Source organism: Pongo abelii, chromosome 5 (genome assembly GCF_028885655.2).
Source record: "Pongo abelii isolate AG06213 chromosome 5, NHGRI_mPonAbe1-v2.0_pri, whole genome shotgun sequence".
NCBI classification, from domain to species: Eukaryota; Metazoa; Chordata; class Mammalia; order Primates; family Hominidae; genus Pongo; species Pongo abelii.
In genome coordinates, this window is record NC_071990.2 from 72876810 (window position 1) to 72904175 (window position 27366).

At 33.0% G+C, this 27366-nt stretch overlaps 1 protein-coding gene and 1 pseudogene across 50 annotated transcripts in view; one reads left to right on the plus strand and one right to left on the minus strand.

Annotated features, from left to right (window-relative positions):
* RIMS1 (regulating synaptic membrane exocytosis 1) overlaps nucleotides 1–27366 on the plus strand; it is a 512927-nt gene that overhangs the window by 413739 nt on the left and 71822 nt on the right. For 40 of the 50 annotated variants that reach the window (XM_054557696.2, XM_054557698.2, XM_054557710.2 and 37 more), the window contains 2 exons: nucleotides 5402–5514; nucleotides 11629–11795. The exons of 8 other annotated variants lie outside the window; for them this stretch is intronic. In XM_054557696.2, coding sequence (XP_054413671.2) covers nucleotides 5402–5514; nucleotides 11629–11795 — 280 coding nt within the window. Of the gene's footprint in view, nucleotides 1–273; nucleotides 408–5378; nucleotides 5515–11628; nucleotides 11796–27366 lie in introns of those variants that run through there. 2 more of the 50 variants (XM_054557745.2, XM_063724859.1) reach the window with 2 other exon arrangements.
* On the minus strand, nucleotides 14722–15511 carry LOC103890931 (forkhead box protein H1-like; annotated as a pseudogene).

Here is a 27366-nt window from a genome sequence, read left to right on the forward strand (position 1 = left end):
TATTTTTTAAATTGGGAAAATAACATGATAGAAAATAGTGGTGTAAAATACAACTGGTGAATTTTTTTCCTTGTGACACCTATAGTCAATTGGAAAATTTTAAAATCTGGAAATTAGGTAGTAAAGCAAGAGACAAAGTCATTGAGATTCCTATTTTTGCAAATATAAAAAAAAAGTATTTTAACAATACCCTATTGAAATACTATAGAATCATAGACTACAACTGCTGGAAGGCTCTCTGAGCAGTCTCTTCTTTTTACAGATAAAAACTCTGTAATGGAGGGATATATCAGGAATTGATCAAAGGAACATTGAGGAACTGATGAATGGTGATGGATCTAGGACTGTAATCTATGCCTAGTAATTCCCATTCCTAGGTTCTTACTATTTTGCCACATTGATTCCAGGTATATGTAGAATGCTTATCCATATAAACAATTCCTATTTCTCTAATGTCTAAAAAACTGTGGGCAGAGACTAGTATTGTATTTTTGAATTTTCAAATAAACCATCTTTCTTGATATATTTTAAGATATAGTTTATACATTAAATATTTCAGATCTGATCTTCCTATTCAGTCTTGGTATAGTCTGTACTGATTCAATTAGCTAAACCTTTTTCATCTTTTCTTGTTAATCTCAGCTTTTTTTTTCACTTCAGTCAATAACTGAGGCATAGGAGGTGTGTCATTTATATTCTTCTGTCTACCTGACAACTTCCAAATAAGCGGTCATTTATCACCGCTCTTCCTGAGAGATGTACTGGAACAAGAATGGGACTGCACTATCATGGAACTCTCATTGTGTTGCTATACAGCAAGGAAGCAGAGATGCTAATTTTTTCATTCACAAAATGTGATAGCACATCATAGTTAACTAGACAGGCTTAAATATCCTGTCCAGATGTTATTGTGTGTCAACTTTGATACATATATGAGCTGAACTTGTTACAAAATAATTTTTACATTAATATATTTAATAATATAAAAGTTCTACTTATTTCTGTCCTTTTACAGTCATATTTCATCTAATGCTTGAAAATATTAGGAGGTTTAACAATATATTAATATAAATTATTTTTTGCCTACAAACACAAACATCTGAAATTTCAAATTCATTTTAATTTCAAGGTGCATAGAGAGAAATGTGAAACATTTAAGGAATTTTGAGATCCAAACAAATTTATTTTTATATAAATTAAATTTATGAATAATATTTTAAATATATTAATGCAAGTTTAAATTATAAGCGTCCTAAATTATATATAACTATGATGTTTACAATATTTTAAAGCAAATTACAAATATGTGATAAGTCAAAGAGGTTTCCTAGAAAATTACGTTATCTCTTTGAAGGAGGTTATATTATAGAAAATTTTAAATGATGGATTAGGGAAGATTTATTAAGTATTTTTGAGGGTATTTTCAAAGTCGTAGGCCTTTTAATAATACTAAAGGGATAGATCTAGAAAAATGCATATAGGACAAACAAGATTATAAAATGATTTTAGTTTCTTCATAGATTTGTTAAAGATCATTGATAACATTAAATTAGGAATCCTTAGCAAAGAATGTGAAAAGAGTAGTTATTTTAATATCTTTATTTTTAATACTAATACTTTACATTGGAAAATTGTAATAATTACAGTACTTTGTAAATTATATTTATTTTTCTTATCTTGCATACTCCAGTCAGATTCTTTCTTGTTGAGCTTTAGAAGACAAGAAATTATTTCACAAATATGGCTTTAATTTAACTCTTAAAAATAAGTTTCAGATTTATACTTTCTTAATTTTAACATTGAATTGATTTGTGACATACATAGATTAATATTTAAAAAGCCATAGTTTGGAAAGAACAATGTATATAAAGTTGGAATAAATAAAATGGATCTTGTTCAATAAATACATTTTTGTAAACTAATAAGTGCTTTTTGAAAGTACCATTTTTTAAAACATAAGACACATAATTCAGTTTGTACCTTATAGTGAAATATTTCAACCCTTCAACCCCATTTTTATAAAATTGTAATATTACATCTGAGGAACTAGGATACATACATTTTTGATATATAATCACAAAATCTATAATTAATGCTGAAATATAGTCTGTAGTAAATATCCTTATCTTTTGACTTTATTATACATAAGCTAAATTTTCATTAAAGGCTAAATGAAATTGCATGATAATTACATTTCTTGTAAAAAATGAGAGTTATTATTTAGCTCTTGATTATGTGGCATTTATGAAATTTTTAAAAATAACCACATAGCCTCCCAGTTTTAAATTTTCTATAAAGAAATAGCAACTGGCATTTTAATGATTTAGTTAGTTTACAATACTACTAACATTCAGAATGTTCCTAAAATGTGAATGTAATGCTAGGATTTGTGGGGTAATTGGAAAATACTTTATTTACTATTTTAGTTTTGCTCTTGGGTTTAAAATTGTTAAAATAATATAAAAATTTTAAATAACAGTAATCCTTTTTTAAAGGAAGATATTTGAGCTGAGTTACAGTTAATTTTACTTGTACTAAGATACTAGAGAGACAGTCACATTTCAAGAATTCAATTAACTTTTAATCATTACTACTATTCTCCATATAAATCATATAACTTATTGGAATCGTGCCTTCTGGTTCAAATTTATGGTAATTATCTTATTTTATAAATTTGTCTTAATATTTGGCTTGACACATCTGTAATACAGAAATAATGTCATTTTATTCTAGATATATAGTTGAAAAATAAACATGGAAATCATGTAAAATCTTTAGCAAAGTTAAAGAATTTCCACATTTACACTGAAGGTTTTTCAGTGATTATGAAAAAACTTTTACTGAAGCACAATAACTTGTATAAACAGTTATTTCAGAATATGCACTAAGGCACGTGTCATTGGGAAATAATGAAAAGTACTAAAAAAAGTGTGTGATATTATGTAATTATCTGGCTTTTTGCTACGAGTAAATAATGATAAGCTATTAGCATTTTGGTTTTGTTGTTGGAATCTGAGAGCAAGCAGTGAGGAGAGCATAGCAACTACATCTTTGATTGAGAGTCAAGGGAGTCTACTCATTATTTTGAATCATAATGTTAATTTGGAGATTTTTTTTTACTTTCACAGATTAAATAAGGTCAGTTTTAACTTCATTGGGAGTAAATATAGTATAGTAATGATTTGAAGGAGGTAAAATGAAATCATTTAGAACCATTTTTAGATTCATTTTAGTTATATTACCAGTCTTTTTATGATTTAGTTTTACAGTTTTCAAATAAAGATTTAAATGCAGCTATAGCATAAGCTAAGTAATCCTATTAATGTTTAGAGAAATGAAGTGTTGTCCTAGCAAGGTTCAGTCCCTAGATCTGTGTCAGACTGCTTCTGGCCAGTAGCTATTGAGATATAATTATCCGTGTCTAAGTAACCATCTACCCTGAAAATTACATGACACTAAAATTAAAGGTTGCAAAGCTGTGGGCTAATCAATGTCAACATATTTTTAAATAAAGTTAATATCATTTTATGAGAATAGTTAAGCTAACACCATTTAAGTCTGTTTTTATTACAAATTGAGATTGTTTTGAGTTGCTTTGAGCTTTAATTGTAGAGCAGAACTAAATTTGCAGTCCATTTGACTTACTCAAAACTCAAAGCAAATGATTGAGCATATACCCAGAAGTACTCACACCATAGGCAAAAGACAGAGAGCAGATATTTTCACATTTTCTATATTGCATATGTCTTTTGTAAATATAACTCACATTTTTCAATAACTGTCTCAGTTTCTAATTACTCTTACATAGCATTTTACTGTGTAATACTCCTTTTAACTCCTTATATGTTGCCAAGTAATGAATTTCTGAACCACATTTCTCAAGCTCTCCATTGAACTATCCTGTAATGGTAACAATAGTCACCATTTATTATCTCTGAAGTCAACATTATTAAAGCAGGAGTGTATCATTGCTTAGTTTGCATAACTAAGGGTTGTTAGGGATTTGAGATTGGTTATCTAATTTAAACAAAGTGAAACATTTTATAATTTAGTGATAAAAGTATGATTAAAACACTTAGCCACAAATTCCGAATTTTATTATCTCTTGGGCTATTGGTCTGCACTTGAACACAATAAAAGTTACAGATTGATTTCTTTTTTTAAAGTGTGTGTTGGCGTTTTATAATCAAGGATGATAGGCCACATTTAGTCATTGCAATGGAAAAAAATTGTCAGCAAATGTCTTTATGAACTCCTTGTAAGAGATAAAATCAGCAGCCAAGTCAATCAGACATATCAACATTTCCATTAACTTGTAAACCATTAGTCTCTTGGCAGAAGTTCCCAGTACATCAGTGACCAATAAGTAATTTTCCATACACACACATGCGCACGCTCACACACACACACACAGCCCTACAACTTAAAAATCTGAATACTTGTTGCAGAGGTTGAGTTGTCTGGGAAGTTGGCAAATGTTGTATAAAGTAAACATAGGTCTCATACAACATAGGTATAAGCTTTTGAATCGTTTACCCTACACAGGACTGTACCTTAGCTGTTTCTTTCTCCTTCATTTGTAAAAATGCAAAATTTAAAGGCAGGGTTTTGAAGTGATGCTGCTGATGGTGGATTCTAACTTAGAATAATTCATACTTTATCAAAGGCTGCAATTCTTGCCCTCCTCTGCTACTTAGGAGATTAATAAAAGCTTAAAAGCATTCTTTACATATTATAAATTAAAGGGCTAAAAGTCATGTATTCATTTTCAAACTTACGAATTTCATTTATGTGGTCCAGATATAGCCATAAGGAATAGTGAGCTAATCTTTTAGTAAGTCAGTTTTAAGGACTGGGAAGTAGTCATGAGAAGCCACGGACAGAAATTAAAGATTTATAAGAATGCCTCAATAAAGTAGATACTTATTAATTAAAACAATTTTTAGGTGATTACTGTTAGCCGAGGGTGTTAAGTGGGTGTGTGCATGCATGTAAGCATGTGCATATATGTGCGATGTGTTAAGTATGCATACTTGTTTTCTCTATATATGTACATGCAACAAACAGTTGTTTAAATTGAAAACATATTTTACAATTAAATTTGGTTTCACATAATCATTTATGAAGGAAATTGAAAATATTTCATATAAAATCAAGAAATAGAGTATATTTTGTTACTAACATTTACGTTCCCCATTCTGTGTAATTTGAATCATGTTCATCTTTAGATTAACAGTTGCTAGTACTGTATATTCTGCATTTTTGTTTAATTTATTAATCATGTGTTATTTCTAAATTTTATTTAATTGAAGTCATTTCAAAAGCATTGAAATCTTAAACCATTCAGTTCCTGAAAGGTTCTTCATGTGTTTTAATAGGCTTCCATTATGTGTTTTTGCAGCAAGCTTAGTAGTGGAGGAGCGAACAAGACAGATGAAAATGAAAGTGCATCGATTTAAGCAGACAACAGGGTCTGGTTCTAGTCAAGAACTTGATCGCGAGCAATATTCCAAGGTAAAATTAGTAGTATCCAACAAATAGTTTCCCTTTTAAAAATGTGTATTATGTGTACCAGGCAGGATTAGAAAGCACCGAATTATATAAGAGAAGTTATCATTTGGGCCGGGCACGGTAGCTCACGCCTGTAATCCCAGCAGTTTGGGAGGCCAAGGCGGGCACATCACCTAAGGTCAGAAGTTCAAGACCAGCCAACATGGTTAAACCCCGTCTCTACTTAAAAATACAAAAATTAGCCGGGCGTGGTGGTGTGTGCCTGTAATCCCAGCTACTTGGGAGGCTGAGGCAGGAGAATCCCTTGAACCTGGGAGGCGGAAGTTGTAGTGAGCCGAGATTGCACCACTGCACGCCAGCCTGGGTGACAGAGCGAGACTCCATCTAAAGAAACAAAAAAAGAAAAGATATCATTATATGATAGTCCTGCATCATAATTTCTACCAAAGCCGGAAAAAAAAAAAACTCTTTCCTCTTGATATTTTTGTGTGATATAACTTCATTGAAATATTAACTTGGATTTGATTTTTTTCTAAAAATATGTAAATATTTGTATTAAAATCACTTAATGATTGATTAGCATTAGTCAAATTCACATAAATAAGCAAGATATATGAAGCCATTTTGTTGCTTGGACATCATTTAAATATTCCATTTAAGATATTAAGGTATATATTTATAGTCTTAAATACAACTTTGAATTGATATTTGACTACTGATATTTGTGAATGATAAAAATTATGTGATATGAGATTTCTTATTGCTCTGTCTTTTGTAAGAAAAGTAACTGATTTCAAACTTCTAAAAGCTGAAATTTATACAATTTCAAGTGCCAATAAGCATTTAATTTTTATTTCAATAATATTTTCCAAGGAAACACTAAGGAGTTTATAAACTGCTAATATCTGATAATTTTAAATAAAATAGCATAGATTTTTGTTCTCCATGAAGTAATTTTAAATATATTATCTGGTTTATTTAAAAGCCTTTTTTCTTTATAGAATACTACAAAAGTAGCAGCAGCCAGTATAGGTTGACCTTTGTTGTAATTTAATACCAACAAACTCTTTTGGAAGTAATAAGCTATTAGAAATCAAAAGTAAATAAAACTACACTAAATTAATATTATTAGCTTGAAATATGGACCTAGAAAAACCTACTTATTTTTAAGCAGTGTAAGTGGTTCATTATCTTTCCAGATATTCTGTGACTAATAAAAAAAATAAAAATAAAAAGAGGTGGCTACAAAATACAATTTATCACCAAGACTACCATAGAGTCATGTGTTTGATACAGTCTATCACTTTACATGTTAGGTTAGATGCAGAAGGGCTTCCAAATGAGACAGTGTGGAGGGTCACTGTGATTCAGTGATGCCCAACTCCCTAAGAGTCTTACCAAAAAATGGTAAGCAAAATAACTTGATGTCCCATAGTATTGCCTATTTTAGCTCCGTACAGGTTTATCTTGTCTGCAACTTGTTATTTATGGTATTATCACCTAATCAGCCTACTTATCTGTCTTCACAGATATCATCATCGTTTTTGTTTTCTTACTACAAATGCAGTAAGAATTAGAAGGCAGGGTAATTTGGGGTTTTGTTTTCCCTCTACAGTTGGATGCAGTTATTTGAAAGTTTCTTTAAACTGGAAATGCTCCTTTCAAGCTGGAAATTTTTATGTTTCTTAGCTTTATTTCAAAAGATGAGGTCAAATAGAACAGCAAGGAGAGGTAGAGCCAGTATAGGAAACAAGAAAGAGGCAAATAAATAATCAGGGTAAAATACTGAAAGCCTTTCTGGATCATCCTGAGCTGGGACTCTAATCATTAATTAGTCGATCCAAAAAATCGACAAAATGAAGTACTCAGAAGTCTAAACCACCACTAATAGTCATAGTAAACCAAAAGTAGGTGTGCAGACTCCAAATTCTCTGACTTATAACATTAAAAAGTTGAAAATACCTCAAAATCTTCTACTCCAGCTCACTTATTTACCAAATTTATGAAAACTGGGGCTCAGAATCAAAGAGGTAATTAATTAACATTTGTATTAAAATTAGTAGAGCCTCTCTGTATAGTGAAGAGGCCTAGAACAATGGATTTGGGACTTAGGGTATGATTTTGTTCTACTTATAGCATTGAAATGAACACATTACTCTAGATTGATTCAGACGTCTCCATGTGGCTTTCAATTTACATAAAAATTAAATTAGCATATTCTATCTTTCCTCCCTCCTTTGCATAGGAACCCTTTTTCTTTTCCTCTCTCTCATTGCATTTGACTATTTTAAAACCTATTACTTTCAGATATAGTACTATGGCTCTTACTGAATAGATACTACTATGTTAAATAAAATTATAATAACTAAATATGAGATCAAAGATATGGTAGCTTTAAAAACTTGTAAGAATATAGGATAGGAAATTATATAAGATAAAACAAATGATTAGCCTTTTCTTATATGTCAAGTAGAAGATAAAATACTCTCCACATCTCTAATATTTGTATTATATACTAACACATACAGTAGAATTTTTTGTTTTCAGTAGCCGTTTTTGTTAATTCAAGCCTTTTGCATATACTTGAGAAATTATCTTTTTCATTTTTATTCTTCTACATCAAATATTTTATAACTATTTTACAAAGATCTATTTTTATGGCTATAATTAAGAGCCAGTATTGGCACAAATTTTATACTGATTAAATTTTGAACTTTATTCTCTTACTGACTCTTTTTTAGTATCTTAATCCATTTGACATTTTGGACGAAGCAACAAACCTTAGTTGAAATTTATGCCAAGCCAAAGTTAGTTAACTATTCTCAAATACTTTTAACCAACCACTAGTAGAACTGGACTTTTTTTCAGGGCAAAACATTGTCAGACAACTATAATTCCTGAGATGCTTCTTGAAACCTAGTACGTCTTTTAGAAGACTAAATGACCCTAACATCCATCCTGAGTAAGGAATTAGGACTAACTTTGCTTTTGAAAAAGCACAATGCTGCTTAGGTATCCTTGAAATGTGTCACCATTCTATTTTTTTTTTTATTGGTGGTATACAGAGTTGCATGCCTTAATGATGAAGTGAAATTCATAATTAGAGGTGAATTCACATTTAGGTACTCACAATTTAAAGAATGTTTATGTTTCTGTAACCCAGGAACAGCAACCAAGAGTGATGTGATGGGTTTTGTAGGTAGCTGGAGAGTGTTTATTATTACTTACTTCTAAAAATAATAGTATTTAATTATTTCTCTCACATCAATGACTTATTTCCCCTCTGTAGGATCGGTAGAAATTCCTTCTGAGGAATATATTTTATGTACTTCCACTAAAATATTAAATTGTTACATTCAAAATTTAACAGATCATGCCTGATGAAATTCAAAGTGATTAAAACGTTAACATATTAGTTAAAAGTGAATATAAAAGTATTTCACTTTCTTCAAATACTCAGTGTGAATACAACTGTGATATCACATCAGAATGATAGATTGTTCTTTATCTCAATATAAAAAATGTATTATGACATAATTTTTGAAATCCCTTTTTTTCTACTTTCTGGAATAACAAAGGTCTGTATACAAAAAGGTTGAAGAAAAGATGGCTTAAATAAAGCCATCTTTTGGCTTATTTCCAACTGAAAATATTTTAGTTGGAAAAATATTTTCATATACATTCACATACCTTTATGCTTTGGTGTACACTGCTTAATATTGTCAAATATCAAATAAGGGGAGCATTTGCTCTGGGTATCAGCACAATGCTAACAACCAAAACAGGGATTATTTTATATTCTGTCATGGGCAAAGTATCATTCCAATACATTTGGAGACAATAATTACATAGCATCTCTCTTTTAGCACAGTGTTTCAAAAAACCAATAATATAGGAATTGTGTTTGTAATGCAGCAACAGTGTTAAATTCAGGTTCTACTCTGTGAACATAATTGAGTTTTTAGCACATATACTCTGTAAATTGAAAACAGATCTGATTAAAATGAATTGTGTTAGTCAGAATCATGTTATTAAATATAACTGAGTTTGCTGGTAAACCATATTGTCACATTGCTTTCAATACATTATCTTAAATCACATTAATTTTAGATCAAACATGAAATCATATAAATATTAATAGCTCAGTTTAGATATAATAACATATATGAATTTCCTTTGAATTCTAATTTGGCATATGACTTTGAGAGATAAATCACACAATTATGAAAAATCCTTGGGAAAAATAATTGTATATATATCCTATATATTGGGAATTATTTTCATGCCTGATATGAAATTATTTTACCAACACATACACATGAGAGGTAAAGAAATAAAGCTCACATTTAGGGAGGCCGAGGTGGGTGGATTGTCTGAGGTCAGGAGTTTAAGACCAGCCTGGGTAACACAGTGAAACCCCGTCTCTACTAAAATACAAAAAACTAGCCAGGCGCGGCAGCGTGCGCCTGTAGTCCCAGCTACTTGGGAGGCTGAGGCAGGAGAATTGCTTAAATCTGGGAGGCAGAGGTTGGAGTGAGCCAGGATCGCACCACTGCACTCCAGCCTGGGCAACAGAGGGAGAATCTGTCTCCAAAAACAAAAACAAAACTCACATTTAATGTTTCAGTCCTAAACTACTCTCATGTAAGAAATTATTAAATAAACATGAGACCTTTTTCTAGGGTAATTTTTAAGTGTTATTGTCTAATCTTCTTTTTAGTGCATATAAATCCAGGTTGTAACATCAGTTAATTTAGTATGTTTTAGCAAGACAGTTGAAATTCATTAAAATTCCTCTGACATGGAACATCACAAAGGATAGATGACTTTTTCTACAGGTTTAATAAACATTTGATATTTCATACTTTGTTTCTCATAAATTTAAATTAAATTGCCTGCTAAGAAACAAACACCTATATGTTATTTTGTTTTACAGAAGAAGTTATAGTATCTTACCTTGCAGTATCTAAGAAAACTACTTACATTTTAGGTATCTTTCAGTTATTTATAGTTATGTAACCTATTTATTACAATTATAACATATAAAAATAATAATGTAATACATAAGCTATTCACTGTGTGGTTCATCACAATAAGACAGTGAAGTAGAAATAAGAGTAGATTAACTGCTTTGACAGCTTTGCATATTTTAATCTTTTATTTGATGATTCCTAAAATTTTAGGAAATGAATATCAGAGACAAATTTAAAGGCATCTTTGAATATAAGATATAATGTACAATGAAATTTTAATAAGGATCCAGTATTCTACTTTTGATACTAAGTTAATAGGTTAAATCTGAAACTAATGAGACCGTATTAGAAAGGTAAAGACCAGTCACTGCCTCTTTGCTCAGTTTATATCAGCCCTTGTTTTTGAAAAGTTATATATTTTTAAGAAATGTTAGAGACACTATAATGTCTTAGAAAGTATTTAACTAAATAACTAGTTTTCAAAAGTATCAAAAAGTATATACAGGTGGAATCAGTCTATACAGGTCAAGTATCCCTTACCCAAAATGCTTGGGACCAGAGGTGTTTCATATTTTTGATTTTTTCATATTTTGGTATATTTGTTCTATATACATTATATATTTTCCAGTTGAGCATCCTAATCTGAAAATCCAAAATGTTCCACTGAGCATTCCTTTTGCGCATCATGTCAGTGCTCAAAAAGTTTTGGATTTTGGAGCACTTCAGATTTTGAATTTTTTGATTAGGAATGCTCAGCCTATACTTTGACTAGAGTAGAAGGTGAATAAAATGGACAAGAATGAAAATGAAAACAAAAAAGAGAAGCGTATGTACTAGAAAAAAATGAGTAATACACTTTTGAGGTTCTAAATATGTACAAATAATTTAATGGCTTTTCCAATCAAGCATTTAATGATTGTGTTTAATTTATATTTCAGTCTTCATAAGCCATCTGTTACCACTCAAGGAATAATTTTTTATATTAGAAATCATATGGTAGCATTTGGATTATTTTATATACTACAGCTACTTTTATGAAGGTACACCTTTATTTGGTGCGGGCTAAGTAGTCATTCATCTCACCATCTATGTCTTTTCCGTTATCTAATGATGGAGCTCACACTTTCTTGTTTTTAATCTTTAGTATAACATACATAAAGATCAGTACAGAAGCTGTGATAACGTCTCTGCCAAATCATCAGATAGTGATGTCAGTGATGTTTCCGCCATTTCCCGAACCAGCAGTGCCTCACGCCTCAGCAGCACAAGCTTTATGTCAGAGCAATCTGAGCGCCCCAGGGGTAGAATCAGGTGAGTTGGCAATACTGTTTATATAAACTGGATCTTTATCTGTGATATAAAAATACAACTAGCTTCCTGAATATTTTTTCTATAATACAGTTTAGGTCACAGTGGGTTAAGTATTTATCAACTACTATGTAGTATTGCCAACAGAATGTTTAGTATCGACTGCTATCAGATAAAGCTTATAACCCTAATCACAATTTTAGAGATCACTCTTAGTCACATTTGTAGTAGTTTCCTCTAATATGATTAAATTCCCTTCCTTTAGTCCAACATCAGAAAGTGTATTCTGTAAAGGGACAGATAGTAAATATTTCAGGCTTTGCAGAACAGTCTTTGTTGCAACTAGTCAACAATGTCATTATAGTGTGACAGCTATACAAATAAATCAACATGGGTGTGTGAGTGTATGTGGGTGTAGTGGATGTGGTAACAAAATAGACATCCCTAGTTACGTTATATGAGTTGAAAGGCATTTGCATCAATTTTGTTTAAGTCACTAGTAGTGCTTTTGTGTTCTTAAAAGACAAATACCCTGCTGAAAGGGAAAAGACCCCAGACATCCAAGTGCTATCTAAACTAAAGCAGATTGATTATGGACAAAGCATATTTTGTATTAGTTCTTTACTAGTTTTCAGAAGTCAAAGTTTCAGATAGTTATAGTTATGTAACCTAAATATTTATTACAATTGAAGGAATTGTGGTGTTGATGAGAGGTCCAATAAATATAAGTGTTAAAAATATGAACAAACACTTTTCCAATACTCTGAAAGTCTGATGTTAGTGCACATTTTGATGATGTACAATGAATTGTATTTTGAAGATTCTCTCTTGTTTGTTGAAGCAAATTAAAAGTAATCATCCTGCTGTTATTTAACAATTTCATACTCTGATAATCTAACATGAGCAATTTCAGCTGATAAAGATATTAGTAGAAAATGTTTTATCTTTACTTTTGGTGTTCTCAGCATCTGACTCTAAAAGAATATAAAGTTCTTTAAAATTTAAGGAAGAATTATAAGAGCTCAAGAATATAGCCATATAAAGCTGTTTAAGATCAAGGGGTAAGAAATATTCTTATAGATTCCTTTTTATTGAATTCTTAATAAGATAGAATGTTTTTAAAACTGTTGAATTACCAAAGAATGTAATAAATAGGACATAACCAAGGACTTTTTTTTACCTTATTCACTGAAAACAATTTGAAGTAATTTTTGTTTATATTCACTGTAGAGCCAAGTACCTTGAGCCCTATGCTTTAAAGTATTACTAGTGAATAGAATTTGTATTACTAACCAATTGCATAGAATAGCTTGTGCGTTCATTTTCATTCTCCTAAAATTTCAGAAGTAGGATTCTTCAAAAATTTATCTTCCTATAAAATTTGGCTATGTGATTTCTTTTAGAAAGAATAGGAAAACAATGACAAGAGACTATGATTTTATACAAGGAGAATGGGGAAAACTACATGTTAGTAGTGTATTGGAACCAGTGTTACTTTGTGGAGAACATGGCAACTCAACAAATCAGCATGGACCATAACTATATCATGACAAGAAGCAAAAGATAGAGGATTTTTTTCCTTCGTTGCTTCATATGAATTTTCATATTTAGTGAAGATGGTGGGAAGAAGTGTGGACCTAAAAACAGTACAAATAAACTTCTTAGTGATAAATCTATTTTCTCTAAGCACTTTTTTGTTTTCAGCTTCCTTTCCCTTCTTTGTATTTTAAAACCCACATAAACTGAGAGTTTATTTTATGTAAGTGGATTGTGTAAATTTAAGCACTACAGCTAATGGTTAAACAAATTTCCCCTTAGGCTAACATAAAGAGCTACTTTTCTTGTAATCTCATACTGTATGTCAGTGATTTGTCATATGCGGTACATATTTGATCTTAGAATAATTAGGAAGAATAGAGAGAAAAAATAAGATGTGACACGTCTTCTCTTCTGACATTCGTAGACTAGTTATCCCTTCATATGCATTCTTCTGTCTACATATTCTCATAGACACACATGCAGCAGTACACACACACACACACACACACACACACACACGGAGTTATTTTGCTTCCATCATCAATCCTGTGGTAAAAACCTGAGAGAGGATAGTTTGGAATGATGAAGAATAAAATGATATCAGCATAAAAGCATCAAAGTCCTGTGAACAAGCATTGCAGGCTCTTCAGATGTAAATGTTCCCTGCCCTTATAGGTAACACTGTGAGGAATAATTTTTCTTAATGTATTACTGTTTCTTATTTCTTTATTTTTTAGCAACTAACATCTGCATAATTTTATAGTTCTGTTTACTCAGCTAATTAATTATAATGATAGAATATATTTACATATAAGTTGTAATAATAAGCAGCAAAGTTTTTAGTTCCTATCATGCGTAAGGACTTTATTATCTTCTTTTTAAAACAAACAAAACAAAAAAACCATTGTAAATTCCTGTTATCTTCCCCACCACCAAGACCATGTAGGGTCCAGTCTACTCCCTAACCTTTTTCCCGAAAAAGGTGCTACCTCCTTCCTAGACAGATGAGAGAGGGCAGGACTTCAGGCTGGATCTACCGTTAGGCTCTCCCTCCCCCAGCTTGGAGCACGGGAGGGGAGGTGACACCTGGTGACAGATGGATGCGTGGTGGACAGAGAAGAGACAAGGAAGGGCTATTCCAGGCTCAGCCCTGCTCCTCCAGCCTTGCCTCTGGGTGTAGGGGAAACAGAGGCATGACCAGGATCAGGGTCATGCCCAGCTGGCCACAACCACACGTGGGGTAGTCCAATAAATACCGTGGATGCTCAGCAAGGCTGCTGCCTGGTGTTTTGAGGCTGCCGTGGTTGCAGACACCCTCCCAGCCTTGGCTCCCTATCAACAAGGTGGGGATGGGAGGTGGAGGGAGGAGGAGCCCCTGCCTTAAGGAGCCTCATGGGCTGCACCAAGAGAGCAACCAGCCTGGAGCAGGAGCCACCAGGTCCCAAGGGTGGCTGACCCAAATGTCATAGATGCTTTTGTTGGGTGGCACCTCCTGGAAGAGGGTGTCTAGATCCCAGAGCAGTCCTGGGGGCCTTCAGGTTTCAGAGACCACTCCCTAGTAGGCAGGGCCGGTTGACAGTAGACACTGGGGACAGTAAGTGGGTGGTGGTGCCAAGGGCATTACCACATTGGGAGTGTAGATAGGCAAGTAGGAGGTGGGCAGCTGCCCTGAGGGGGAGGCCCTGTGTCCCCCACTGGACAGCCACCCAAGAACTGAGGTGTCCTGCAGTAAGTGGAGAGACCAGGCCCTAGGCTCTGTGGAGAATGGAGGAGCCTCCCCCTCCATTCTTACGGGGCTGGGAAGGGGGCAGAGGGGCCACAGAGGCCTCTCAGAGGAGGGCAAGGGACTGGGCACATCTCCCCGTGCCTGAAGGAGCTGGGCTGCTCTGTGGCACCAGCCCCGACCAGGGTGCCCCCTTCCCAGAGTCCCCTAGCAGGGACTTGATGCTGAAGCCCTCACTGGGTGGCAGCAGGGGACTGGGCACATCTCGCAGCAAGTAGGGCCCCAGGTCCTTGGCAAAGGCTCCGCATGCACCCTAGTTCTGCCAGCACCTGCACAGGGCTGGGTTCTGCCACCATAGCGACTCTGCTGCGATCAGGCTTATGTCAACTGCCCAGAAGTTGCCCTTGGCCTGGGGCTTTGCAGGGTCCACAACTATACATTTAGTAAAATTTGGCATTTGATATCAGTAGGAATAATAATCAGTAAGCATATACTGAAAGGAATGTTCTTCTATTTATTTGAGGATTTTAAAACAATATAGATTATTTTATATTTTAAGTTGTGATAACAAATATAGAAGTTAATATCTTCTGGAATGTCAATCTTGATATTACAGTTATGTTTGAAAAGTGTTATAGAAAATAATTTCAAATGCCCCTTATTTCACAATAGTTCTTCAATTCAGCGAGGGAATACAGGATAAAATTCAAAAGTAATCCTTGGATTTTTGTGATAGCATATGAAAATCTTCAGTTAGAGTTATCTATATATCCAATACATGAAGTTTATTATCCACACTGTTCAGAACTTCAATTGCTTTACTACTCTTTTGCCTATTTGATTTGGTATTTACTGAAAATGCTCAGTTAAAATCTATGAAGAGGATTTGTCAACTTCTTTATTATTTTGTCCATTTTTTCTTATATGAGATTACTTAATTAGATTCAAGTTCAGAATTCTTTTGTCTGTCTGGTGATTTAACCTTTTATCATTATCTAATAAATCTCTTTATTCCTTATATTATTTTGTTTTAAAGTCAGTTTTTCTTACATGATAACACAAGCTATTTTCAGTTAGTGTTCAACCTTACTATTCACTGTTCACATCTTTTTGTGTCAACTTTTCTATGACCAATGTGTTATACTCGCGTAAACAGCAAATAGCTAGATTTAATTTTTTTCTGACCACACAATCTCTATCATTTAATTGGGTAGCTTATCAATTTGCATTTATTTTGATAGACTTGGAATTACTTCTATGTTGGTGTATGCTTTTAATTTTTCTTATTCTATTTTTTCTCTTTCCTGATTGTTTTTTAATTGAATCATTTTTCTTTCATTTCCCCCCTCCATTACACTGGAAATTATGCAGTTTCTGTGATTTTTACTGACTAGTTTCTCAAGTATATAAATTTTGTTAAGCAGTCAATTTAAAGTTATAATTACCTCTACTTTCTCCTAGAAAAAAAAAAATGACTGTCATATGCTTCGCTATGCTACTGTCCCTCCATTTGCATATTCTTGTACAATGTTTTAATTATAGATTGGTTCATTTTCCCCTTATTGCATGTTTTTTTTAAATGCCTTATATTAAACCATATGTATTCTAGTTTCTTTGCTAACCATTTTTCATGCATCTTTGACCTTCATTCTGGATCATTCTCCTCTCTGAGAAAAGTACATTAGAAAGCCACCAGTGAGGGTCTATGAGAGCATAGACTGAGACATACGTTTTTCCTTGTTGTTCTTTAAGGGTCTTGACTCATGAGGATTTCAGTTCTAACTCCTCACTAGACCTGAAAGGTTTCCAAAGATTCATCATTCACTTACCGACCTGTTTTAGTTCTCGTTTCGTCTTTGGCTAAGGACATATGCCTTTCTTTCTTGTGACCTCAAGTTGGTATTTTAACAGGCATTTGTTGTAATTTTCCCATCATAATTACTAGTCATGTGGAAGTGAAAGGATTTTTTAGAATCAGAATATATCATCTGCCATACTGCCAGAAATAGTTCATATTTGATGTGTTACCATTTATTTTTTATTTTTTTTAAATTTGCTCACTTGAAAAGGATAATATTTAAAAATAATAAATAAGAAAAAACATGTAGGTGTGAAAAGTAAGAAGGATCATGGCCCTGGAGACTTTATCCCAAGTTAGAGGGCAAATGCCAAGGCAGAGCAAACAGAGTTGGATGTTGAACTGGAAGTAATATCTAAGGGGCTTAAGAAAAATAACAATCAGGAACATAGAAGGAGATAGTGAAGGGAGCCAAGAACTGGAAAACTTTCGGGAAAGAAGAGAGCGCCAGCAGAGACGGGACCGTTTCAGTCATGAGGTGTAATGGAAGCAGGAGAATGAAGAACTAATGTGGGAGGTAAAGGTAGATACAGCTCAAACTGAGAAAGAGATTCTGAAGTCTCAGAGGATATTGAATATAAGGGAGAAGAATGAAGTAAGCCTGAAGTTAAGGGAGTGGTTAGTGATTGTTGAATAAACAGCATCTTGTGATCAGAGTTCCTATGCCAGGACAATGTGAAGACTACCAGCCTGCCCTTAAAGACTGCTTTTGACTCAGATGTGAATCTTTGGTTCTGTCAGCTATGGCTCAGTACTTTTACTAACCAATATTGAGAGCTTCATTCAACAAGTATGCAACTTCTTTAGACCTTGATTTTTTTTTCACTTAGTCATACATTTATTCATTTACTTATTCACCAGTCATTTATTGGGTACGTCTTATATGCCGGTGCTGTACACTATCTAGTATAAAACAAAACACATGATTCCTAGATCTGTGTTTTTAGTGGATTTTCATACAAGTGTAATAATAATATTAAATGTATATTCATCTGAAAAATGTGGATCATACCTGCCACTCCTACCTTACCAGACTGTTTGAGAATAAAATGAAATAGTGTATCTCAGAATACTTTGAAAATATAGCATTGTGCTTTATAACTCAGTTACTGCGTACATGGTATGAAGTATTAGATAAGTTACTTTATACTTTTAAGTCATCCTTGAATGTCTTATGAGAGATGGCTAACACATAATATAGTGCAACAGCATTTAAAATTCGAATTTTGATTACTAATATTTAACTTATCCACTTCACAGTGCTTCATGGTGAGTCGGATGAATTTAACAGTTGGATTTGACACTTGAAGAGTTCAGTTTTATTAGAGTGGTTTTCAAAGTTATGCCCATGGACTGTTGGTGTTCTAATGAACCTTATTGTCTCCAAGAATTGCCTCATAGACAGGAGAAAATTGTCCAAGGAGCAGGAGAAAAACTAAACGGGGAGGAGAATTCCTAGACTGCAGGACTTCAGCAACTTCAACTAAAGCAGTTCTACTAGTATTTGTTTAGTACAACAGAAGTCTGTGAAGTAGTTTATTTTTAAAAAGGAACCTAGGCACTGCTGCTTTAAAAACATATTGTAAACCAAAATATATGGCACAGTAATTTCTAGTGCTATTACTTCCAAGGAGAAAATTAAAATATGAGATGTGGTTCTACTTCTCTAGTTATTACCTGTTTTTAAAATTCAGATAGTACCATAATTTGGCTGAAGGATTATGCAATGTATAGTGAGACTTCAGTATAATACACTGAGAAAAAACAAATTTCAAAGAAAAAGAAAACTAGTAGAATGTTCTTTATTGGTCTTAGTTGGTCTGTTTTTCTACTATATATTATGTTTATTATACACTTGGTATATGAGATAAATACTTATTGCTTTTTAGCATTTTAGCTTTAAATAGCATTATATAGATTGTCCATGGAAATATATATTATTTCCAAGCTCATTACTTCAGCTTGTACAGTTAATAGAATTTATACTATACTTTTTTATACTACTCTTGATATATGTTCAATTTAAAGCAATATAGTAAAAATTTTAAAGTATATTTTTACTTTATCTTTTTTATTCATTTAGAAAATCATCATTTAAAGCTTTGTTTCTTTACTCATTTTAACATATGATTACCTTGATTTCAGCTAGACTATCTTAAAGCATAGACATGATAACCAAGTATGGATTGATTGATATTTGCTAACTGTATACATACTACTTATGCAGCATAATGAATAAAGAAAGCATAGACCTTGATGTAGCCTCAAGATGACATACATGCTATTTTTTTTTATAATTAGTGGAAATATTTTCAAAGCTTTCTGAATCACTAATACAACAAATTAGTTGTATTATTTGTTACTTTGTAAACTACAACAGATATATCAAGGCAGCATTTGTGTGTATTAATCTTTAATTTTATGACTTTATTATTTGTGACTCATTTATATAGTTTTATGGTCCATACATGATGTAAGTAATTGTTTTCTTATGTTTTGGTATTCACTGAGTATGTGTATCAGCTTTTGTTTAAGTATGCGTTTGTTTTTGTATGTGTTGCATTTACAATAGATTAGAAATACATGAGCAAATGTATTTTTAACTGGTTACTTGTAAAACAACATTTCTTAGAACAAGTATGAAAACATTATCGGCTTGTTTAGTATTTTAACAGAATAATTATATGCTTTTTACACCATTATCCACCCAGTTCCCAAATCGAAAAACTGGAAGCCACCCAGATTTTTACCTCTCACCAGTCCTCTTCCTAATTCAGTGTTTCTCAATCTTTTGTTATTATCACTCCCCTAAGGGATCTTTTAGGTGTTATTTTCCTAATTGCCCTCCCCACATGAAATTTTAATACTGGAGACATACTATTTATATACTGCAGGCCTTTGGAGGACCACTAACCATTGTATTATCTAAGATTTTTTTGTTCCCTCTACCTTCACCAAGAATCAGTTATCCCTTTCTGGGGACAGTGTCACTCCCAATGGGAATGCATGTTCAAATGAGTCATCAAGGCCTACTCATTTTACTTCTCAAAGAGATCTCATGATCACAGATTTAAAGTTACAGAGAACAGATGTGTTTACTCACCTCAATTTTATAAGAAGACTAAAAAGACTAAAAACTCCATCTAACATGAAACTAGGATTTAACCACATCTGTAAATAATAAGCTAAAGAAAGCAATTTTCAAATTCAGTGAAATCTGAACCAAAATGAGAGGAAATGCCAAAAATAGATGCTTACTTATTCAGCTATTGAACAGAATATAAAGCTCTCTAAAATAAATGTCACAGCCTTAAAAAGCCCAACGAAAAATTCCCTTCTAGAATATGTAAGAGCTAGGGGAAGTTTTAGCCCTGGAGCACCTTGAAACAGTATTTTATACCTCATAGTAGCAGACTACATGGACTCAGAAGAGGACCACTCAGGTCTGCCATTCTGTGGCAGAAGCAGGGTATTGATTCCTATGTGGCAAAAGCTATCCAGTGTAATTTACAGATAAACTGGTATAGCATGATTTTAACATCTGTCTTCATTATGAAACCCTATGAAAATTTTGATAACAACATAACTGGTCTAATTCTACCCTTATTCAAAAATAAGCAATAATATTACATGGGCACAGTTCCCCAGGCATGACAGTATAGTTTATATCAGACTAACTTCTCCACATATAAAACTATAAAAGCTGAACAAGAACAAATAATGAACAACAACAGCAAAAACTATTGGAAGGCCTTTGAGAGCAACAAAGCATGCAGAAATTTGAGTAGTTTCAATTTTTGAAAGGAAGGGAAAACACGAGGTAAGTGGTAAGTTCATCCTAGTTTCCTCTGAAGTTACTTTCCAATTTGGTGACATAGGATAATAGAGCCTTAAGCAGAGAGCAGTGTTCTTACTTACTAGGCTGAGAAAATAAATTTTACAATTCAGGAACTGACAGAGAAACTGGAAATTGTGAGGGTGGAAAGCTTCAAATTTTGCTATAGATTTCCCTCATACGTTGACCAGTGAGCTGTCTATGCACAGGGAAGGTTCCAGGAAAGCAAACAAAAAGCAGCAGCTGGAAGGCCAAAGAGCCAAGCACAAATTCCAGCAGCTGCCAGTACTGGGGAGATGGATTGGACTTCAAGTTCCCATAGTTAGAGGGGTATGACAAACACTTTTGGTTTCTTTTAAATATCTCAGAAGGGCCAAACTCTAGAAATAAGCATTACACTCTGTGAGTAATAGCAAATCTTTAAACCCAAACTCTGTACAAGAACAAGACGAAAACTTTCTGTCAATCAAATGAGAATTTTACCTATTTTGGAGGAAAATAATGTCATCCAGAGCCTCCACAGGGTTTCATCCACACAGTTTTACATCTGATTAAAATTTATGAGTCATGTTTAACAATGAAAAAAAGGACTACCTGGCTAAACACTAACAAGAGTTATCAAATAGAGAGAGACTTTAAAATATCTATGATTAATATGTTAAATAAATCAAAGGAGGATGGATTATTTAACAGAGACCTGGAATCCATTTTAAAAAATTAAATTATAATTTAAAAATTTTAAAAAGTAATAGTTTAACGACATATGAGAAACAGTAAAACCAAGGATTAGTGAACTAGTCAGTAGAAAGTATATGAGTTGACGTACAGAGAGAAGAGACAGAAATTGGAGGAGAACATAAACAAGTGGAACATGATGAAAAATTCTAATGTATATAGAGTCCCAGAAGGAGAGGAAATGACAGAAGCAACACTTGAATACTGAAATACAGACTGACAATTTTCCAGGACTGATAAAAGACATCAAATTACAAATCTGAAATCTTTACGTACCCAATAATATATGTAAGAGAGAAAAAAATCAGCATTATTGTAATCAAAGTACAGAAAACGAAAGAAAAACATTTCTTAAAAGAATCTCAGGGGAAAAAAGAGATAGTATCTTTGGAGAAGCAAAGATATGACTAGCTGAAATTTCAGCACATATTATGAGACCCTAAATTTGGTGGAATGGCCAAAAGAAAGAATTCTGAAAGGAAAAAACAAAAATGTCCAACTTACAATTTTATGCTTAGTAAATATTACCCAGAAATGTCTTTCAGGAAATAAATAAATGAGTGCATGCATGCATAGATAGATAGATAGATAGATAGATAGATAGATAGATAGATAGATAGAGAACAAAGAGAATTCATCACGAGGTGACCAGCACTACAAAAAATACTAATGGGAGTTCATGTTGAAGAAAAGTATCTCCAGTTGGAAGCACTAGCCTTGAGGAAGAATGAAGAACATTGGAAAGAGTTAATAATGATAAAAACAACATCTTGTGGTAGTTAAAACATATGTAGAAGTGAAAAATATATAAAATACCTGAGTGAAAGGTGGGAGGGGAGTAAATGGAAGTAAGTTATTGTACAGATCTTGCATTATTTTGAAATTGGTTAAAATGTCTAACTTAAGAAGGATTTAAGTAAGTCAAAGTGCATATTTTAATCTTTAGGGTAGTCACTAATAGCATAATAGAAGAATGAACAACTCAGTTGCTAATAATTGAGAAAATGTGGAATAATAAAAATACCTAATTAGGCAAAAGGAGAAGTAAAACAACAAACAGATGGGATGACTACAAATAAACAGAAAGTGGTGGACGGAACTACATCTGTATCAATAATTGCATCAAAAATAAATGTACTCAATAAAAATTACCAATATCATAGAATGAAAAGGGAAAATAATATATATTATAGATATATAAATGATATCGTAAACAACTTATGCTGGTAGGTTTTTCAATTCAGATCACAGTGAGCAAACTATGGCCAGCAGGCTAAATCTGGCCCGCTGCCTATTATTGTGAATAAAGGTTTACTGGAACACATCTATGCCCATTTCCTAATATATTGTCCATGGCTGTTTTCCCGCCACAACAATTGAGTGGTTGCAACAGAGTCGAGTAGTTGCAACAGAGTCAGTATGAAATATTTACTATCTGGCCCTTTACAAAATAAATTTTCCTAACCCTGACTTACATGAGATATACAAATTTTCTGAAAAGTACAACTTACTAAAAATGACATAAGAATAAACTAAAAAGCTGAAGAGTTTTATATTTAGTTTCTTAAATGATTCTGTAATTGTTTTCAACCTTTTCACCAAGAAATATCCTGACCCAGGTAGATCCTGATAATTACAAATATTTAAAGAATAAATACTCTTATCTTACACAATTTTTTCCTAAGGAACATTTTGAAACTCGGTGATGGCAGCCTTTCCTTGATACATTTGGTAAGGACATTACAAGATAGAAAAAATAGGACAAAATCTCTCATTAAAGTAGAGAGACCCCAAACAAAATTTTAGCAAATTGAATCCAGATAGAGGGAGGGATGATAAATGATGGATGAATTCATAGATCATTATTTACAGTTTATGTGATTATGCATATGGGAAATATATAAAATATTTCCTTTCATGACAAACTTAGCTTAAAAACAATTACAGTCCATTTACATATATTCAATCCACTAAAAGAACCTAGAAGTCTATATAAAAATATATATATATAAAATAACTATTAGAATTAACGAATTTAGCAAAGTCACTGGATATAAGGTTAACATATAAAAAGGAATTTTATTTTTATGTACTAGCAACAAACAAACCTTAGGAAATGAAATTTACAAAATGCCATCAATGTAATATAGTCAGAAATATAAAATACCTAGAAATAAATCTAAGACCTAGGAATAAACTAACAAAATGTGCATAAGCCCTCAACACTGAAGACTACTTGTAGCTTCACATAAAACTCAACACGTGTATGTGTGTGGGAGTGAGATTTAATAAAAATTACAGAGATCATCACTTCTTAAGGTCCAGCTTACTTGAAGAGATTGAATATAAATAGTGATCTAACTTGAGTTCATTTTTTAGTTCTGATTCTTATTATCAAAATAGGTCCACCAGACACCTTTAGGAGGTATTTAATGCCACCTTGATTATTAATCACCAGTCCCTGTGTTATGACCACTGAAAATTATAGGATGGATGCCTGGAGATGGCTTCTTAATATTGATCAACAATATTGATCTGCTGTTTGTGGTTAGTAACTTGTGTATTGATCCAGATGTAAGTGTAGGGCTCATATAATTTTTGTTATTTAACTTTTAAAATTTTTGTAAACAGCATTGTGAACTTATATACATAATTATTCTTTATACTACTTGTTCCTTCTTAAGGCTTACAATAGAATTATGGTAGACTTCTAGGTTCTTTTAGTGGATTGAATATATGTAAATTGATTGTAATTGTTTTTAAGCTAAGTTTGTCATGAAAGTGGGAACTATCCTGACATAGCCCCTCGTGTCTTCTGAAAACATTCTTGCTTTCTGAAAGAAGGTATTTTAGGACTTCTATTTTTTATCCTCTTCCAAAACGTTGTGTCAGCCTCCTTACATTGTAATAATGAGCCAAAGTCTGGCAAATGAAGGTGCAGGTTTGATTGTCTTACATCACCCATCACTTCTGTATCTATAAGTAACAGTCTATGTTTGGGAAAGTAAGCTTCTGACGTTTTAATGTTATTTTATTATTTTTAAAAATTCTTGTTTAAATTAGTTTCTTGTTTGTCTGTTACCATAATTTAATTGATTTTATCCACATTACTTGTTTGTGTTTTACTATTGATACAATCAGTACATATTCTACAATTGATGGCATGTCATCGCTTAATTAGCATTTTTGTTTCTTAGGAGAGAGACTCCATACCCCCATTCCAGAGTTACTTGGTCTGATAGGCAGAACAATGTGCCCCCAACAAAGGGTTCCTATATCATAATCCTCAGAAAAATGGGGAATTGGGGTGTCAGATGGAATTAAGGTTGCTATCATCTGACTTTAAAGTAGGGAGCTTGTACAAGGTTATCCAGTGGGCCCAGTGTAGTAACAGGAGTGCTTATAAGTGAAAAAAGGAGGGAGCAGAGTCCGTCAAAGACAGAGATATGACAATAGAAGCAGAGGTCACAGTGATTCCACATGTATGCAACCAGCCATTGTTCCCTTTGACGACAGAGGAAGGGGCCATCAGATAAGGAATTTGGGCAGCCTACATAAACTAGAAAAGGCAAAGAGACAGATTCTCCCCTAAAGCCTCCAGATGGAACATAGCCCAGCTGACACCTTGATTTTAGGGCTTCTGACCTCCACAACTGAAAGATAATAAATTTGTGTTGTTTTAAGCCACCAAAAAAAAATACATAAAATAATGATGTGTCTTAATACTGATGGCATCTTTGATTTGGCTGAATGTGTATAGACACTTTATCACCTTTTCCATTTAATGCTTAATTATTTCATACCAAATCATATGTGTAATTTATAATGTGGACCAAAGTGTTATTACCACCAGATCTCATTTTCCATACCTATCAGTATGAGGTCCCCAAAATTCATTTCTTTTTATGGTTGATAATGTTTCATTGTATGGATTTAACACATTTTGTTTCTCTATTCATCAGTTGATGGGCATTTGTTTTGTTTCCACTTTTTGACTTTTGCGAATAATTTTGATATGAATAGTTCATATATGTTTGTGTGGATATATATTTTCGATTCTCTTGTGTATATACTTAGGAATGGAATTGCTGGATCATATGGTAACTCTAGTTTACCAGTATTTAAAGTGCCATCATATTTTCTAAAGCAGCTGCATCACTTTACATCCCCATCAGCAATGTTGACGGCTCCAGTTTCTCCTAATTCTAGTCAACCTTTGTTATTGTCTATTTCTTATTATAGCCATCCTAGTACATTTAAAGTAGAATATCATTGGGGTTTTCATAAATCTGCTGTTAAGCCAAAATTATCAAACTACTTTGCTATCTTCAAGAATTCACTTTGATTCTGCTGAGTTAGCAATTTTTTGAAAAGGGAATTTTCTTAAAAGGATAGCATTTTTAAAGTATTAGAAGTTCAGTTTCTTTCTTCTCTGGGATTCTTTAATTCTCTATGCTAGAATTATGTAAGTACTTACCTGTACAGATCAATCAGAACAGAAGTTCTATTAAATGTAAAATACCATTCTACTATAAAGACACATGCACAAGTATGTTTATTACAGCAATATTCACAATAGCAAAGACTTGGAACCAACCCAAATGCCGATCAGTAATAGATTGGATAAAGAATATGTGGCACATATGCACCATGGAATACTATACAGCCATAAAAAGGGTGAATTCATGTCCTTTGCAGGGACATGGATGAAGCTGGAAATCATCATTCTCAGCAAACTAACGCAGGAACAGAAAATCAAACACCACATGTTCTCACTCATAAGTGGGAGTTGAACAATGAGAACACAGGGAGGGGAACATCGCACACCAAGGCCTGTCAGGGGGTGGGGGGCTAGGGGAGGGATAGCATTAGGAGAAATACCTAATGTAGATGATGGGTTTGATGGGTGCAGCAAACCATCATGGCACGTATATACCTATGTAACAAACCTTCATGTTCTGCACATGTATCTCAGAACCTAAAGTGTAATAAAAAAAAGAACTCCCCCCAAAAAATCTTATGTACCCCATAAATATATATAGCTACTATGTACCCATGAAATTGAAAATTAAAACTTATTTTTAAAACAAAAGTATAAAAATAAAATACCTTGGGATCTAATATTTGCTACTTGGACAACTATCCCTATGGTATACACAAAGTAAGAATTTTTTTGTCACCAATTAAGAAGATTATTTTTTAGCAAACAGAACAGGTTCAGTGTTACCACTCAGCTATAGGGTTAAAATTAACATAGTAATCTAAGCCTATATTTTAAAGAGTTTTTCTTCTTTCAGTGTGCACAATATATTTCTTGAGTGATGTGAGTTTTTAGTAGCATTCAAAAAAAAAATACTTGCAAAAATTCTACCAAACTAGATTTTCTGTCATCTGCCACCCAGCTTTCAATGTATTCCTGACACTGAAATCTGTTGGCCAACCATCTGACAGATTTCACCCATAGGTAGATTCCCTATTGTTACTGCCACTAGTTGGGAAAGTATTATTAGTCATAAGCAATGCAGAATCAGAGCCAGTCTTGCCAAGAACTGGAACCAGAAAGAAACAAAACAAAACAAAACAAAACAAAAACATGCATAGAAAACCAGGGTCAGAAAACAGAAAGAAGACTGTGCTGTTGCCTCTTGAGGTTAAATCTAGAAGCCAGGAAAAGGCATCCTTGGGCTTATAGAGCCCATGAAATGCCCTGCTTGGACAACACAGCTAATTGGCTTAAGTAGGGAGTTCATTTAAGTGTCTTTGGTGTCTTCCAGTACTATCAGGACATAATTCTCCAAATTAAAACAATAATCACCAGAAAAATAGCAAATGTTGGAGTTTTAATTAATTAGTGAGAAAACCGACAGTATAACAAGCTGTTTCC